We start from the raw sequence: 18,589 nt of genomic DNA on the forward strand, positions 1-18,589 counted from the left end.
GATGCATTAGGCCTGGGCCAGTGCACCCCTAGCTCCCATCAAGGATCGCTGGCTGGCTCCGCCCTGGTTCCTCCGCACCGCAGCCATCAACAATTGCTGGCTGGCTCCTCCCTGACCCAGGCATAAAGCCTCAGTCTGTGGCTTGGTGCCTACATATGCAAACTAACTGCCATCTTGGTTGGCAGTTAATTTGCATATCGCCCTGATTAGCCAATGGGAAGGGTAGCGGTTGTATGCTAATTACCATGTTTCTCTTTTATTAGATAGGATTCCTGCTCAGTGTATAGATACAATCTGAGTCTGGTTTCCATTATCCTCCATATGTCAATCAAAACAAGGACAATGTTATGTTTTCTAACTCATAGCAATATGTCCAAAGTAATATGCTCATATATTGAAAAGGCATCCTTTAAAAATAATCCTTTGAAGAAATTGTTTTAGTATTCTGTTTCTTACTTATTTTTTTTTAGAGATAACACATTTAGTGTGAAAATTAAGGAAATTTTATAAATGTTCTTTTTTCTTAAAAGAATCTAGCTTAAAACAATTTAACTTGAACCTCTGTGGGTAATTCTGCAACTACAACCAACCAAAAGTTCTCAGGTTCTATTTTACGCTATGATTCCTAACCTAGGGCAAGGTGTCTATGCCTATCTCATTAAATGGGTACTAAAGATACAAATAATACTCTTGCTACCATAGCCGAATTCAGCTACACCTACATTCCAAGCAGGGTGCTTTATTTCATTCATTGTGAATACATAATATACTTTCATCTTCACACCAGCTCTACCTAACAAAGTGGTTTTGGTTGTTCCTACAGTACAACTGAAGGAATTTAGGCCCAGTGAGGTTAAATAATTTCCTGAGGAATAGGGGCAATAAGGAACAGAACTGTGATCCAAACCCAAGACTGTCTCACTCTAAAACCTTGTTCCTGACCACTACATGTACCGCACTGATGTTACAAACATGTTCATACTTAGTATCTGATCACGATATTCAGACATGAAAGCACAGCCAAGATTATGTCAAGACAGAATTGTGTCGGAAAAAACCTTTCAGGCATATAGTCCATATCTACAGGTTAAAAGTAATAACTATACTAATTCTTTTCAGTAATTCCCATGTCAAAAATAATTTTTAAAATTAATGCTGAGGAAAATAAGTGTTTTTTGCTAAGACTTCAAAGGAAGTCAATAGGAACAATAGTTAAACTAACTGTACATTTAGGCCATAAACCACTAAGAAGGAAGCCATCAAGACAATTTTATGTTCATCAATATGGGAAGCTTCTGATTAGTTTAGGTTTTCATTTTTCTATTCTGCTCTCGGGCACCAACACTGCACACATCACATAAACTGAGAAATATAAAAGTGACATCTGTGGCACTGGGAGTAGCAGAGAGAGAGAGTCTATCGTGGAATCACATTCAGTTTTTAAAGTAACTTATTAATAATAAACCAACTTTTAGCCAAGATATAAAGGGTTCAATCAACCTATCTTTTTTTATCCAGTTACAATTTTTAGTTATGTTTTTGTTCATCAAGGAAAACACACCTGTGTCAAAACAGGAATAGAATATTTTGGGCCCAAAACTTACCAGAGAAATATAGTAACATTATCACTTACATTTTGCCCTTGGCATTTAGAAAGTAATTATTTTCTAAGAGTATTGCATATGTTGGGCTACATGTAATATCATCTGACTCCCAGATTTTAGAAAATGAGAAATGGATTGTTAGAAAAATCAGAAGTTATCTTACAGCTTTAATTCACTGAGTAGCCAAAATAGTTGTATTTAAAAAAAAGTAATTTTCTCAATAAAATTTCCCTAAGAAAGGCAAATACAATTTACATCATTTGATTAATTTGCTATAAGTATTTTGTCAATCAAAAATTATGCATGAAAATAGTTAATTTTTTCTTAATTTCTAAGAATAAGATAGCAAATGGTTCCTGAAAATAATCTTTCTTGACTAATATTTAAGAGATATGGATAAAAAGAAAATAGATGATCAACATTATGGACATGGTGACAGATTAAGTCTATTACACCAGTATAATTCTGCTTTCAAGAGTTAGTAATTTAACTTTATCAATAACACACTCAGTTCTATATATATTACAAAGTAAGAGAAGGAAAAAAAAAGGGTTTACATTTTATTTCATAAGATTAAAAATAATTAAAGTAAATAATTATATAAGTACACTATATACTGTACACAGTAATGCATTCCAAAAGTATACTAAAAGACTATATTATAGAAATAGTTTCCATTACGTAAACATTTGTTGAGGCACCTACTCTGTACAAGGCATAACATTTTCTAAAAGTAAACTAAAGCAAGTCCTCCCCCAGAAGACTGACATTGTTAATGAGGACCTTAGGCTCAAGCTGTTCTAATGCAGGTGATTCAAGGTCCACACCCTGAGTGGTAATGAATTTAAAGAGGAGTTTAGAGGCTGGAACAGAAAGGTGTCTCAATTGTCCACTTACACAATGATGATGGTCTGGATTAGGGCCGAGACTTAGAGCTAGAAAGGAAGGCGAATACATCAGTCTTTTTCGAGAGAGAGAGAGGACTGCCAGGGTGTGGAGGAAAGCCTAAAGGGAGACCAAAAGAGTTTGGAGTGGTGTCTAGGCAATGTGGGCAAAGACATGATAGTGAGGTTTCCTTGATGAACAAAGTTAAGATCCAACATGGAGAAATACCTGAGAAAACTGGTAGATACATTTATTGCTCTTCGTCTTACATGCTTTAAAAACTAAATAAGATTTAAAGAATTTATTTTGGGGAGAACGCAGTAAGTAAATGAAGTAAACCAGTCCACCAAAGGCCAGTTCACTGAATGATCTATTTGCTAAATTACCCAAGATTTTTATTTTTTTTAGTATCACCAAGATTTTGCCGCAGCGATTTTCCTTGGATTTGTAGTCCTGGGCCACGAAGTATCAGTTTCTCATGTTAACATTTGAGATGCCTAGTGCTTCTCATATGCTCAATGTTATATAAGTGAATGGATGAACTTTATTCATATTTTCCTGGATCGGGCCCCATACATATCCCAGTGAAACAGATCTGATGAGTGCATTTAATCTGGGCTAAGGTTTTTGGTCTGATAATTCTAGGTTTGTTAGTCATTTAGTGAACTGATCATTTTCATCAACTAGTTTTTGGCTAAATATTTTTCAGTACACTTAACCGTGGCTCAAGAAAACAAAGTTAATATTTTTTTTTACTACTTTTCTCTTTGAAAATATGCTTTAAGAATCCTTTACTTCCTAATAATTACTTTATAAAAAAAACTTTTATAATGTTATACCTAAAGGGAAATACTTCACATCACAGAGGAGGGAATTAAGATTAGAAGAGTAGGCGCTTCAGTTTTTCAAAGTGATACATGATACAAAATTACCCTGCTAGGACTCTAAGAAAAATCTTAGGATTTAAGTAAAGCAAGGGTATCAGATATTTTTGACAGAACTTAACAATTCATATTTTTAGATAAACATTAGTTAGTATCATGAGAAAAATAAAAATTTAGTTTGATTTCCTTACATCTATTTCACAGTTTAGTTTATTTTTAACTTCTTTATGGTGCCCAAGACAAGTAGTGAGTTTTAAATAACATAAACTTTATAGCACTAAGGATTCTTAATTTACTCTAATATACAGTTTATTAATATCATATACTGAAAGCACTTTAAAGATGTGAAACAGTAAGAACAGCTATGTATGCTGAAAGATCGGTGTCAACTCTAAAAAACAGTGGGGAAATTATTTCCACAATGCTGGCTGTGCTTTCCAGTTACTTGCAGTAGGTTACCATCTTATAGTCATGACTTTCAAAAATAGTTCCTTAGCACCACACTTGGATTCATACATGTGGCCTTCTACTATGGGCCTGTGCCTAGCCATAAAAATCCTACCTGGTAGATTAGTGACATGAATTTCCAGACTTTTAGATTTCTGGTAGTAATCTCTCATGTTCTCACAGCCACTCTGTGCACACGGCTATGTTGTATTAGGTGTGACAGTTAACAGCAGAGTTGAATTAGAACCCTGGTTGTTGACTTCCAATCTTTCATTCTTTATTTATTGAAATTATTACCAGCATTACAAGCTTGCCCAAAAGCATGTGTTGCCTGCATTATTGTGAAATCTTCCTTTATTCCTCGTTAACAAAACTCTGATTTTACCTGGACAGCATTGTGCTTAGTGCATTATTTCCCCCAAACAATGAGCTCCACTAAGTCAGTGATCATAATTTCTCTTGCTTCTCTCTAGTTTCTGTATGAAGACTAATTTTCCCTTAAAGCAGGCTTTCAAGTTCATTTCTGTAGTGAAATGTGTTTACAATTTTCTTTATGGAAAATGCCTTTAGGGAAAATTTCTTTGGAAAAAAATATGCCTAGCACACTAAGTATTTGCCACAAACATTTACTGATGTAGTGACAAAGAAAAGGGGCTCTTTCAGTAAGACTTATAGACATTTTTCTATTCTCATGGCTTTATGCCATTGAAAAGAAATACCTTTTTTTAAAAAACAAACAAAAAACTTCTTGAATAGAAAAAGCAACATTTTCTCAGTCACTTTTAACTCCTTTCTTCTTTGTATATTTCCTTTCCTTTGCATTTTAGCCTGAACACAGAAGATATTCACAACTCAATGCTTGTGAACTTCCTGGTTGAAAAAAATAAACATAATTGTTTTATTTATGCTTAAATGTTTTTTTCTCTACAATTCACAAAAAATGCTTTTCATAGTAGATTATCATATACTTCAGGTAACCTTTGTCATTAACAATTTATTTTGAAGCCGTCATACTTTTGTATGATATTTATGTAATTAAAAATAACCCTATTATTTACCAAAATGTGTCTAGCTCAACCTTACTTTCTATTATTCTGATACTGAAAAACAAAATAAAATGAAAACAAGGATAAAAATTAGATTCAGCAAGTTCATTATAATGTGATGAAGTCTGTAAGAAATCTATTTATCTTACACCCTTTCATTAGCAGGTAGCCAGCCAGTACAGTTATAGTTCATTTTGTTCCATGAAAGTTATCATTCCTAAAATCTGGGTTTCTATAGAAACTGGTAGGAAGTGTTTGCTGTCTAAGGATAAGTAGATAGTGACAAGTAGCTGATTCTACAAATCCTTACCACATTTGTAGACTGAAATAAATAAAACTGACAATGACTAGATTAAACCACACCCCCCATTTATTGGGTCAATCCTATCTATTTACTTGAATGTAAAGGCTTTTCTTTTTTATAATTTTTAAAGGTAATCATTAGATTGTTGTCATGTAGTTAATGATAATTTTATTTAAATTTCAATAAATTTGAGCTCTCATACTCTACCTGTAATATTACTGTACTATATACTAAGTTAGCCAATATTTCCAACACATTTTTGCTAATAAATATATGTAAATTTATTTCTTAAGCTCAGAAATATATTGTGTCAAAATGATTAGCTTATACAAAATAACCATGGGTTCCCTATTGCAGATATTATCTTCTATCTAGCAGAAATTATCTCCTAAAATTCATTTGTAAATTAGAGTTTTGAAACACCACTGTTGTAATTTTTTAAATGCCTTAAACAAAATTAGAAGTTATAGGACAAATATTGGTGGGGTTTTTTGGTATTTTTTTTTTAAAAAACTACAGACAAATTATATTTTTCAATGCAAATGTTTTGTTAGGAGAGTAAGGATACTAATGAATCTCCAAATACAGCATTTCATTTGCTATCAAACACTGCCCGAAATATAGGGAGTTTGGAAAACTGTAGCAGTAGTATTTAAAATCATTGTTTACAATCTCCATGATTTTGGAAAACTGAAAGATTAGCCTTTATTGGATTATAAGGGATAGAAGTATTTATTTTTTAAATAAAAAATGTTTTTCATGTTATATATGCAATACAAGAAAATTTTGGAAAATATGAAATGTAATAGCATAGGAAAGAAAAATATCTATTGTACCATCAACCATTACAACAATCATTAAACTTCGGAGGCATTTTATTCCAGTCTTTCAATATGCATAGTTTTGCTTTTCAATCTATACAGAGTGGGGCAAAAATAGGTTTACAGCTGTTCATAAGGAAAATAATACAGTAATTAATAAATAATATAAGAATAAACTGTGTTTCACATACTCAAAACTGTAAACCTACTTTTGCTCCACCCTGTATATAGCCATTGTGCCATTTATACAACTTGTATAAAGGCAGATCATCACTGCATGGCAACACTGTCTTTGTCCAAAACTATATTTTAAATCTTTTACAAAATGTAAGCCAATCAAAATTATTACACATCGTGGCTACTCTAACAAAAATATATAATCTTTGTTCATGTTCATAGAATATTGTACAATTATGTACATTTCTAACTAACTATATGCTTATATATACTAATCATACCATAGTTGTATGGTATGAAATGTCTATGGTTCTACATCTGTATGCATCTCTAATTAAATCAACATTTTTAAAATTACTTACCTTTATTGTTGTTCTCTAAAAGTATCCTAAAATGAATCCAACTATTTTTTTATTGATTGACTTGAGAGAAGAAAGAGAGAGAGAGAGAGAAAAAGAGAGAGAGAGGGAGAAGAGAGAGAGAGAGAAGGTGGAAGGGAGGGAGAGAGAGAGAAAGGAAAGAGAGCGAAACATTGATTTGTTGTTCCACTTAATTATGCATTCACTGGTTGATTCTTGTATGGACCCTGATGGGGATCAACCCCACAACCGTGGTGTATGGGGATGTTGCTCTGAATAACTGAACTACCCGGCTAGGGCTCCAACTATTTTTTTTTTTTAGCTGCGATAAGTGCTCTCAAAATTGCTATTATTTTCCTTCTGCAGTCTGCTGAAATGTTGGCAGCTTAACATATTCTGGATTTAGTAATTCATCATATTTTCTTGATTGGAATGATCGCTCAGCAAGACAATATGCATTTGGAAAATATTGATTATGTTTAATAAAAAGTGAATGGATGTCAAAGAACAGGCTGCTCTGCCTAATGAGGCTTTAGAGATTAAGTCTAATTATCACTGATTCAAAACTAAAAATCCATTATGTATTATTGAACAATAATTAGCTTTGTTCTCAGAACAAAAATCTATTGATCTGAAAACCATAAAGCTATCTTTGGCATAAACAACTAAGGATTTGATAACACAAACCAAAAGATTACAAATGTAAAGAATTTAAAAGTAAAGTTTTTACTACCTTCTAAAATGCTTTGTGACTAAAAAACAATTCATTATATATGTAGTATGCAAAATACCACTGTGGTTCTAAAATTCTGAGAATCTGGTGACAGAGTAAGTCTGAAATGTAAATTCTTTAAAATTTAAAACACAAAAATATAGAACATATTTTCATAAAGAAGACAAACCTCAGATAAATAGATTTTGGCATTTTAAAATTACCAGCAAAGAGATATCAATTTCAACATAATTTGTTCCTTAAAAAGTATTGAACAATAAAAAATAGGTTATAAAATGAATGCAAAAGAACATTGCTAGGAACCTCGAGTTCTAGTTATGTCCTGCCTGTTTAAGGCTGTGTGATTTTGGAAAATTTCCTTAATCTTTGAGCTCTCAAAATATACCTCTTGCAGAATGAGTAAGGTCTTTTTTATTTCTATCACTAGAAAACTAGAGGGTAAGGTAGAAAGGAAAAGTCTGCCTATCCACAATAGAAAAAAATCCTGTATGTGCACTATAATGGGCCAAAAGGAAAAAAATACCAACTTCAGTTGGCTGAGCATTTTAACCTTTTGAAACATTTTTATGCATATGATATCATTTTAACCTCACATAATCCTATGAAGCAGAAGTAAAATTATTAGTCTCTATTTTGCAGATAAAAAAAATAGAAGGAAAGGGGGACACTGTTTGTTGTTTGAAATCACAAAACCATTTCATAGATTAACAAGAATATAGGTCTTCTCACTCCTTAATAAAGATCTGTTTCAATGGAACGGATAAAGTTAAAGGGAAAAATAAGCATATGCCGCTGAACCCAAATATGAAAAAAGGCAAAACATTAAAGAGAAAATAAAGGAAATGAAGTCTCTGTAGTAGGTTCTTCATTCTGATTAATGAGGTTGTATATTTAACCCTCAAGCTCAAAGAGAGCTGTCACTACAAAACTGTGTAAATTAATTTAAAAATTCAATTTTTGCATAAGCAGAGATTTTACTTACCTAATATTAAGCAAATCTGCATCCCCTAATCCCCAAAATTACCCAACTTGTGAAAATGGATCATGTAGCATGTCATAAGCAAATGGTAAGATCCTTCCAAAAACTAAGACATATTTGTCCTCTTTTGATGTGACTTATGTTTTTCCTATTCAAATTAATTTTTAGAAAATGTTTACCTTCCAGGGAACTAATGCTTTCCTATATTTCACATGAACATGCAGATACTTTTATACCTGTATAAACTGTAAAATTACTGACAGAATTAACAAACAGGAAAAAGTTTATATAAGAAGTTTTGAAAAAGACATCTATTATGTCAAAGCTCCTTGCTACTGAAACAGTAAACTGAGTAGTTTGAGTGTTGAGTGTTTACCACAAAGAAGTATGTACAGCTATACCAATGAACTAACAGAGTGTAGTGAAATTTAATTCATTAAGGTTATGGTACTACTTTTTTGGTTCAAAGACTATACTTTTTAAAAAGTGGATACCTGCGGTCCATCTCTGGCTTCATAGAAGTCACCCACTCTTATTTTTGCACTGAAGCTGAAATTGTCCCTTGAGATATCCATTATTCCATTTCTGCTGAGATACTGAAAAAATCACATATTTTTCCACTTCAGGTTTTAATAATGACAACCCAGCTTTGATGTATAGCTATCTTCAGAACACTAATGTTTTGCATATTCTATCAAGGGGCTATGGATTTATAGGAGTTCAATTTAGGTTAAGTACATTAGTCCCAAACACAGAACATTTTGCATCAAGGAACTTATCTGAGAGAGGAGTGTACTATTTTTTTTTCCATAAGCATGCATAATAGGCACCAAATGTGGGTTATTTGGTGAAAAGTATGTACCTTTATTACTTCAGGGTACTGCCTAAGTTTCTTTCCACATGGAGCATAATATGCTACTTCTCCTTGAAGGCGCCCTCCAAAGTTTCTTATTCTTGTCTCCCTCTGCCAGCTATGCATAACAGAAATGAGAATTATAGCATACTTAATTTAAAAAACTTTTAAAAACTAAAAAAAATTTAAGAATACATGCTTTAGAAAACGTGAAAAATGCAAAAGAAAACAAATATTAAACCCCCTGATTATACAACTGAGATATATTTACTATTAAAATTATTTTAATTTTTAGCTATGTAATTCAATTGAAATTAATCAAAGACTCAAGTTATAAATATGAAACTCCATTAAAATTTTTAGGAATCTTAACTAGAATTACTTTGAGGCATATTCAATAGCACGTGTCAATGAGTACTGACTTTTTACATCTGAAAAGCTTTAATTGAGAGGAGGACAGTAAACCTGGTTGTCTGCTCTTAGAGAGTCATGTACTGGAAGCTGTTCAGTTCCATGTAAAACTGCTCAGTTCCAATTAAACCATTTTAGGAAAACTCTGGCCAAGTCCCTCGGCCTTACAATGGCTTTCCCTGCCCTTAAATTCTAGCTTCACAAAATCTCTGACATTCTTAATTGCACCCCTTCCCTTTGCCAAATGATTTGCTCTTGCTTCTTTTTCAGTCATATTCCCACCTGGATGCATGACCCCATCACAGCTCTGTCATACCTAAACATAGCAGTTACCCTTAATTTCAGTTTTCTGATATATCATCTTACTTGCTTTTCATTCTAGCTCTTCTCTAATAAATATTTTGCAGTATATTCACTTTATAAATAGTATAGAATATGAAATCAAACATGCATAAATATGTGTGGGAAAAGCAAAAAGGGAAATCTCATTTTCCATACCCATATTCCAAAGGAATACGCAGTTCACGTTCATCTGTTACTCTTCTTCTTTTGGAAGTGCCTTCAAGAAAATTCATCCAGTTAACATAAAAGACTAGTTTACGCAGATGACAATTTTTTGATAGTTTTGAAGCTCCTCTTTAAATAAAAGATCTTAATGGCTTGGATTATTAGTGTTGTTCTGCAACTTATACATTATTTTTAGATAGTTCAACAAAACACATTGTATAAAGTAGAGGGTTTCTTTGGTCTGCATGACAAAAACTAGTCTTTCTCTCCAAAGAGAATACAAGGCAAGGTAAAAATATATAGCGTTCCTCTGATTTCGTTGTTTAAACATGGCTAAAGTAGTAATAAAGTTTCAGGAAACTATATACTGTTGATTTCTTTGAAAATTAGTTTTAAGATGCTGATAAATTCCAACTCCTGGCTCACACATTTAAAAGTAATATAATGTTTATGTTCATATAAATCCTTATTTCAGTCATATTCCCACCGGCATGCATGACCCCATCGCAGTTCTGTCATATCTAAACACAGCAGTTACCCTTAATTTCAGTTTTCTGATATATCATCTTACTTGCCTTTCATTCTAGCTCTTCAGTGGGAATATGACTGAAACATTAAAAAACACTAGTAGATCTTTTAATTGAAGTAGAAAGAAATCAGATTATGATCACATGTAAAATGTTTTATAGATGACGACCAAGTTTCACAAATGCAAATACATACATACATTTTAATTAGTTGGATATCATATTGGCATGTGGCAAATGGGAGCAAAACTAGACATTTCTAAGAAAAGAGTGAAATAAGTAAAACATAGTATTTCACTATATGCCTCTATATCTTCTTAGCTATTGAAATGAGAATAGAGAATAGTTTTGGAATGTTAATGTAAAAACTTTTAATGAAGACCTCTAGAAGTTTATAAAAGGTCAAATAGAAAAATATAGATGTGGTGTGTCAATGGAATATTAATGCTATTCACTAATACAAATGATTGGTGATGTGTTGGGCAGATATGCAATTGAATCTTAAGTAACCAAGTGAGCTCATTTTTATAAAGTACAAAAAAGTCCACTGTCAATCAAATACTAAGTTGTAGAAGCATAAACTAAACACAGAAGCAGGAAAGTATTCAAAATTAAGAGCTGTCATTAAGCAGGTTCTAAAACTGTAAGCACAAAGAATAAAAATGGAAATGGGTCATATCCTTTGAAAATACATGCTGACCTTTCTTAGCCAACCTAACTCTAAGCTGAACACTCGATTCCAATGAGATCATCCTCAGACCACTGTATAAATAAGAATTCTTGCTATGGTTTGCCTTCTACTTTACAATAATAAAAATAAAGTGTAGGTACCAGAGTGTGGACTTGAAGTAAGTGTGGAAGAAGGTGTGCCAAGAAAAGCAGGTGACTGGGATTCAGAACATAAGGCAGCAGGAGCAGAGCCTGGGGCTTTTGCTATGTGGAGGTTACGAGGTGTTGAGTGAGCTGTGAGACTGATGGAAGGGCTTTTGACAGAGGAAGCTGTTTTATTCAGTTTCATTGAAGTTTTCTCTCCTTCAGTATCACTATCTGATTCATCTTGGTCTTTATCATCATCATCATCTTCTTCTGATCCTTCTGTATCTGATTCTGAATTACTATCTGATTCTGGGAAGTAAAAGAAGCATTTGTATATTATAACTAGATAATCACCAACAATTTGCAGTTTGTACCTAAATGGAATAGTCCAGGAACCAGCATCTGTGAATAAGTACTCAAATGAGCATCTTCCTGAAGCTTAAATGTAAAAATTACTACCTGGCTATATGAGTACAATGTTCGCAGGCTATAAATCCTCAATATTCTTCATTAAAGTATCCATTTTACTCTCAAAACTTTACTCATAAAATAGGTCTCCTCATATGACCCTATTCATGGGATGAGTTTTCCTTAGTGGCTTTAAATCACTTTTAACTTAATGGAGAAACTAAAGTGTAGAGGGAATCAAATTGATTATTTAAATTAATAGATCTCAATAGCTTAAGAATCATAGTTCACTATGAGAAAGAGCAGATTGGGACTGCCATCACCTTTTCATCTTTACTTTGAGATGAAAGAAAACAATTTTCTGAAGGAGATTCCTGGCTTTTTTGGCTGCAGTTATTCTATGTAGGTGTTAGGACTCCATCATGCTTCTCAGGCTTCACAAAAGACTGGGATTACTAACACAACTGTGGGGGGTAATTTAATATTTAATAATTAAAGTTTGTTCTAGCAATGTCATCCTATAAATGCATCCATTCCTACAGGTGTGTAAAATCTGTTCCTGGATTAAACTTGATAAACATAGGACTGATATTTGTACTGTATCTTAATGGCTTCTGGAACAACAGCTTTTGTGGAATTGTGTTTTGTGTATTATTATTTGTCTACATTAAAGTTCATTATGAAGCTGTCTTTGAAAGATGTTAATACTGGCATTCATTATCTACCATGCAAAGTTGTGTTTATGGAAACACCAGAAAAAATATTACAGGAAAAGATGTTCTTCCCCTGAGCAAGTAGCTGTTTTTACCTCATAAATACTTTACCTTGTATAACTGACTATATTTCCCTATTCATATTGGTGACTAGCAAATTTACAACTGGATTTGTGACTGACCAGTAACAAATCCAAAAACTTTGATAATATATATTTCATCTTTAAATTTAAATTTTAAGCTATCTTATATTTTCAATCTTCTGTGGAACAGGAAAGAAAGTTAAGGATAGGAAAATAAAAGGAAGCTAACAAAGAACAAAACAAAACCAGAAAGTGAATAAAAATAAAATCAGGAAGAATACTAAATGTTATTAAATTGCATTCTGATTGCTAACAGACATGCACAGGGATTTAGGTTTTTGCTACTTTATGAATGACTGTGACACATTTTAACAAGTAGCAGAGGATATGCAAAAAGGGATAAATTAGATGCACAGAATTAAGTGAAAATTAAGCAACTTCATGATTTTCATGCGTCACTTATATTTGCTTTAAAGTATTATTTGTTTAATGCTAAATGAATAACAAAGCTGAGAATTTTACTTTGGATTTCCAAATTCAGTTACGACTATATTTTACCAGCTCTCTACAGGAATATACATAGCTGTGTGAAACATAGTAAATGACATAATCATAAGCTTGTGACTTAAGAATCTCTTTTAAAATGTTTTGGTTCATATAGAATGTACTGAAATACTTTAAATTTTTAAAATGGAAAATAACCTGATTGGCTGTCATCAGATTCATCATCTTCCTCATCTTCCTCATCTTCTTCCTCATCATCTTCCTCTTCATCTTCATTTGAATCTTCAGAATCTTTACTACTGGGAATGTCTGAATCTGTTCCTCTAAACTGTTCCACTAAAGATTTTGCAGGATGAGAGTGATGTTGTGTTTTTACTGGGTTTGCATTATTGCTAACTGCTTTTTCCTTCCCTTGACTATGGAGTATGGGAGAGGCAGATGGCATTGCAGCTGTTTGATTGCCAGGGGTCCTTCTTCCACTTGTACTCAAATTTACCGGTGAGGAAAAAGGGGTACTACTGGCAGTGGCAATGTTCTCATTAATCTTACTCTGCATTTTAGTTTTGGTAGTAAGTGCTAGAGGAGCTTCTTGAATGACACTTTGAATAACTCCATTTGGTTGGTGATTACCTAAAAGTGCATTTGTCAAGAATGGATTAGGGTGGTTGTTTTCTAATGTTTGTTTTGGATGTGCTGGTGAACTAGAGGTTCCTTTAGGATTTGACAAAGCTGCAATAACCTTCTTCAGGCTCTTGGAGGACTCCTGTTTCTTTAACTGTGCTGGAAATGTCTGTTTATATTGTTCCTGTTGAAACATAAGTTAAAAGAAGAAATCAACAATAAGAACGACGACTGCCTGCAGTATCTGACAAATGCTTATCCCCAAATTTAAATCATGACTACAAGTGCTGTAAAAGTAGTGGCTGTGAAGACTGCTAGTTGCCGAACCTTGGCTAGACATAATATATGAAAATGCAATTAGTCTTACCCTCTTACATATGTTTACTGACTGTCCCCCTCTCTTTACTATTGCTCCCATTTTTTCAATAATCCAAGCTTGAAACTCTAAAATTGTCCTTCACTTTTCTCCAACTCAGTCATATTACTATGTCTTTGGATTCTTTCATTAAAATATTGCTCAAACTTAAGCCATACCATTTCTTCCCACCCAATTCAATATATGCTTTACACAAATGTCAATTAAATCTTAATATTATATATTAGTTCCTCGATCAAAAGCTTTAGTGCCTCCTCCACCATTGCCAACTTTAGAAAGTAAATACTTTTCACATAAAGTGCATACCTTTCTAGTCTAACCTGTCACACCCTGTGCATGTTATACTTTCACTACCTCCACATTTTGTTATAACTATTTTCTCTGCATGAAGCAACCTCCTTTTAAAAAATTTAAGCTGATGAAATGCTGTTCATTCTTCAAAATTCAACCAAGCAGCTTTCCATACTTGTCCCAGCCAGAGCACGTATGCCCCTATCCTTTGAGAACCTTGACCTCCTTATATTCTGTCCTGTACAACCTACAGTCAATGTGATATGAAGCTGATGGAAATGCTGGCTCAACATTCTGTGGGGCCAATTTTAGGGTGCCTTCAGCATACTAGCATTGGAAAGAGTATAATAAAAGTTCAGAAAAATTATCCTTAGGAAAAGTTAATTTGTAAACCACTAAGCCTTAAAATTTACATCTGTATAAAAGGAACAAAAAATTATTTGGCTAACAGAATTGTCTTGAACAGAGTAAAATCATGGATTTTATTTATTAAAATGATATGTAAATATAAACTGAAGTAGGATGATTAAAGCATTTTAAGTTATAGATACAGAAGATAAAATTCTGTAATGAAAATGGTTGCCTTGAAATTAAAATCAGCAGTGCTCTCAGCATTGGACCTGGGCTCTTAAAAATCAAGACAGCAAAGATTTGTGGTGGGCATTTTACAGCGATAAATGCAGATGAATGCCATACAAAATGACTTATGGAAATATTTTAAAGCACCAGTACTAATTAGCAGCACACAATTCCTACATAAACTTCTTTAGCTTATTAACATCTTTACCGTATTAATTTAGAAAATTAAATTATTAATTCTTTGTAAACAAAGACTATCTCATAATATCTGCACCAAAGGCATTGCCCCATAATTAGTCAATATTTAATTAGTGAATAAAATATGGAAAATTACAGCAAATAATTGCACTTGCCTTTTGAAAATAATTTTATAGCAAAATTTTAATATTAATATACTTTAACATACTTAATTTTAGTTAATACTTATATGATACTAGAGGGCCAGTGCATGAAATCGTTCACAGGTAGGATCCCTAGCAGATTCCGGCTGCCAGCCGGGGTCTCCCTTCCCCCAGCTGCCTGCCACTGTGCCACCGCCGCCAGCTGGGGCCTCCCTTTCCATGGTTGGCCAGCCGACCCCACCCCTTGGTCAAACTCCAGGTCAAGGGGACAATTTGCATATTAGACTTTTAATATATAGGATAACTATGCATACCACAGTATATTGTATAAGTATATGTATAATGTATTTAAACTTCATATTTACATATACTGACTTAAATTTTCAGCAGAAAAACTTGTATTTTCATTTCCTAGAACACAATTATGTCACATAATCATTTTGTGCTTTTTTACAGGTAATAAATTTTCCCTCTAAATATATAGGATCTAAAAGGTCATAAAAACAAAAACTTTCCCTTTAGTTTTATATTTTGTATAATAATTTTCTGAAATTGATCCTCTCCTGTTCTGAAGAATCTCTTCCCATATATTGACTCTGAAGGTTTTAAAAAATAACCAAAGATATCCATTTTTATATCCAAGAATAATATCAGTTACTCTTTTACAGAAAACATGCTCTCATTTTTTATTTGAGGGGTGGAACATAAAAAGTAGGGGAGAAAATTGAAACCTATATAGTAGCAAATGTCTTTCTGCTTAAGATATCCACTTTGATGACAGGAGTATAGGAACAGATAGGTATGAAGAAGCTCTCAATTATCTCCAAGCTCTTGCTCCCAGGACTCAACCAGAGTCTCTGAAGACTACAGAAAAACCCTCTAGGCAAAACTGATCAAGAAAATTGATTCCTGGTCTATATATCCAATTAATGTATATTGATTTGAATTAAATGTCTACAGTGAAACAATTGAGACTATCATAGGACATAAAACAAAATTATTTATATTAGATTGCATGTAAAGAAAAAGAGTTGGTATAAGGGAAGTATTTATAAAATGCCCTAAATACTAGGTACCAAGAACAAGTAAAGTCATTTAGAATTGAGTCTAATGTGAATATCCATTCACATAATATACTTCCCATTAACCACCATTATTTCAAAAACAATAAATTATTTGATCTTAATCATGTGCTTTGAAATCAGAATGATCTTTGTTTAAGACATTTCTGCTCTTAAATTGTTATGTGATGTTGACAAGTGGCTTAATCTCTCTGAGCCTTAATATCTTTATCTCACACGGTTTTGTAAGGATTACATGAGATCATATGTGTCGAAAGCCTAGCTTGGCTACATCTATTAAGCAAATACTTAATAAGTGATTTTCTAATAGGCAATCATATAAGGTTCTTTAAATAAGAAACTCTTTGAAAAAAATTAAGAAACCTTTCATAATGCAAATACTTCTTGATATTATTTGGTAAATTCATTTATCTTAAAGTGGAATATACATAATGAGAATTAAAATAGCCTCCAAAATGTAATTTTTAATTTGCTTAATTTACTCATGGAAAGTCAATAATGTGATGAAAATAATATGTTGTTATGATTGAATGGTGCATTATAAATTATCACGTGCATAGTATTATGATACCATTGTCATTCCCTTTAATCAATGGTTCTCAAATCTGGCTATTTGAATCACCTGGGAAATATTTTGGACATGTAATCCTTAATCTCAAGACAAGGGAACCTGATTTAATTGTTCTGGGTGGTATTTCCTTTTTAAAGCTTCCTAGGTGATTCTAATGTACACCTGAGAATTACTTGTTTACATTCTCAAAGCTGCCTGATTTGTTCAAGTCATTTATGTTTGACCCTGTTCTTGATGTAAAACAAGAGTCAATGGACTAGAACATTGTGACTTTTTAAAGAAAGGCAGAATATCATAGTGGTTAAGAAAATAACTCTAGTGCCATACTCCTAGGTTTGAATTCTAACTCCATTACTAACTAGCAATGTGATTTTGGGAAAGATAAAGTTCTATGTGTCTCAATTTGATCATCTTTTACTGGTCATAACAACATCAGCAGCACTAATAGATATTGGTATTCAATGAATAAGTGCAAGTTCAGCACTGAAAACAATGGCTGGCAAACAGTACATGCTCCGTGAGTGCTAGCTAATATTTAGAATGTGTAATGATAATTTTTATAATCAAACCAGTGTTTAAATAAAATAGTATTTTTCCTCCACTCTGAGCTCATTCTAAAATGTAAAGTATTGATCATTTAATTACTAGAATTTTACTGAACATATGGATATAGACTATATCGTAAATAAAATCAAAGGAAGAAAATCAAATTGAAAAAATTTCTCTGATGAGTGGTTCTGGTGTTTGGATAAAAAGAATTACTCAAAATATTTTGTATTTGATATAATTCACTAAGAATGGCAAAGGAAAATGAGTCTTTATAAAGAATTTTAAGGGAGAAACTAAGATGGCGGCAGAGATAAACACCGGGAAATTAACGCCGCACACAACAATTGATTAATACCTCAGAGAAACAATACGGACTTCATCCAGAACCACAGGAAGCCTGGCTGACTGTAAACTCTACAACTAGAAGGAAGGAAAGGCATACTGAGACCCGCAGAAGCTGCAGGAGAGAAGCACAGAGGTACGGGGCTCTCGCGGGGCTCGCGCGCGGAAAGGGGCCGGCACCTGAGGACGCGGCTGTCCTTTTGAATCCGGAGGGAGTCACAAGCCCCCGACGGCTCTGAACTCCGGTTCCGGGAAGTCTCTGGGGACCCGGGACTCAAGCGGGGAGAAACTGGACGGTCTGGCAGCAGGCGATCTTGGGGGCTGCTTTCCCTCAGAGGTGCTTGCCGCCGTCACCGGGACACTGAGACGCGCGTCTCCTTAGGGCAGGGCTGCGGCTCCGCCATAGTCGCTTGCTTCACCGGCGGATTCCCTGAGACCCCGCCCACCCAGGCTGCCGCAGAGGCCTTTGCATATGAATGCCCCGGCCATTTGCAACCTGTAATTACCTAACTGCAGCTGGGTCAGACAGACCCAGAACTTCTAAGAGAAGGCCCCACAGCGCTTGCATCCTTCACAGCCGAGCTTTATCAAGGCACTTCCAAAAAAGGGAAGGGGAATCTGCAGCCCTCTTCATAGTTCCTGCTGGGTAACCTCAGGCAGGGGCTAAATTAGCACCTCCTTAGATCCAAGAGCCAGTGTACCCAGTGGTCAGAGGGGGACCGTCCAGACCACAACTCCTCAGATCCATAAGGGACACACTCAGGGTGCAGTCTCAG

At 33.8% G+C, this 18,589-nt stretch overlaps 1 protein-coding gene across 15 annotated transcripts in view; it reads right to left on the minus strand.

Moving 5' to 3' along the window:
* Positions 1–18,589, minus strand: part of BAZ2B (bromodomain adjacent to zinc finger domain 2B) — a 319,669-nt gene that overhangs the window by 72,798 nt on the left and 228,282 nt on the right. For 11 of the 15 annotated variants that reach the window (XM_015565731.1, XM_006766465.2, XM_006766457.2 and 8 more), the window contains 5 exons: positions 13,260–13,866; positions 11,369–11,662; positions 10,002–10,062; positions 9,102–9,210; positions 8,734–8,835 (listed from right to left, as the gene is read on the minus strand). In XM_015565731.1, coding sequence (XP_015421217.1) covers positions 8,734–8,835; positions 9,102–9,210; positions 10,002–10,062; positions 11,369–11,662; positions 13,260–13,866 — 1,173 coding nt within the window. The remainder of the gene's footprint in view (positions 1–8,733; positions 8,836–9,101; positions 9,211–10,001; positions 10,063–11,368; positions 11,663–13,259; positions 13,867–18,589) is intronic. The other 4 variants (XM_015565735.1, XM_015565733.1, XM_015565734.1 and 1 more) reach the window with 2 other exon arrangements.

Source organism: Myotis davidii, unplaced genomic scaffold (assembly GCF_000327345.1).
Source record: "Myotis davidii unplaced genomic scaffold, ASM32734v1 scaffold59, whole genome shotgun sequence".
Lineage (NCBI taxonomy): Eukaryota > Metazoa > Chordata > Mammalia > Chiroptera > Vespertilionidae > Myotis > Myotis davidii.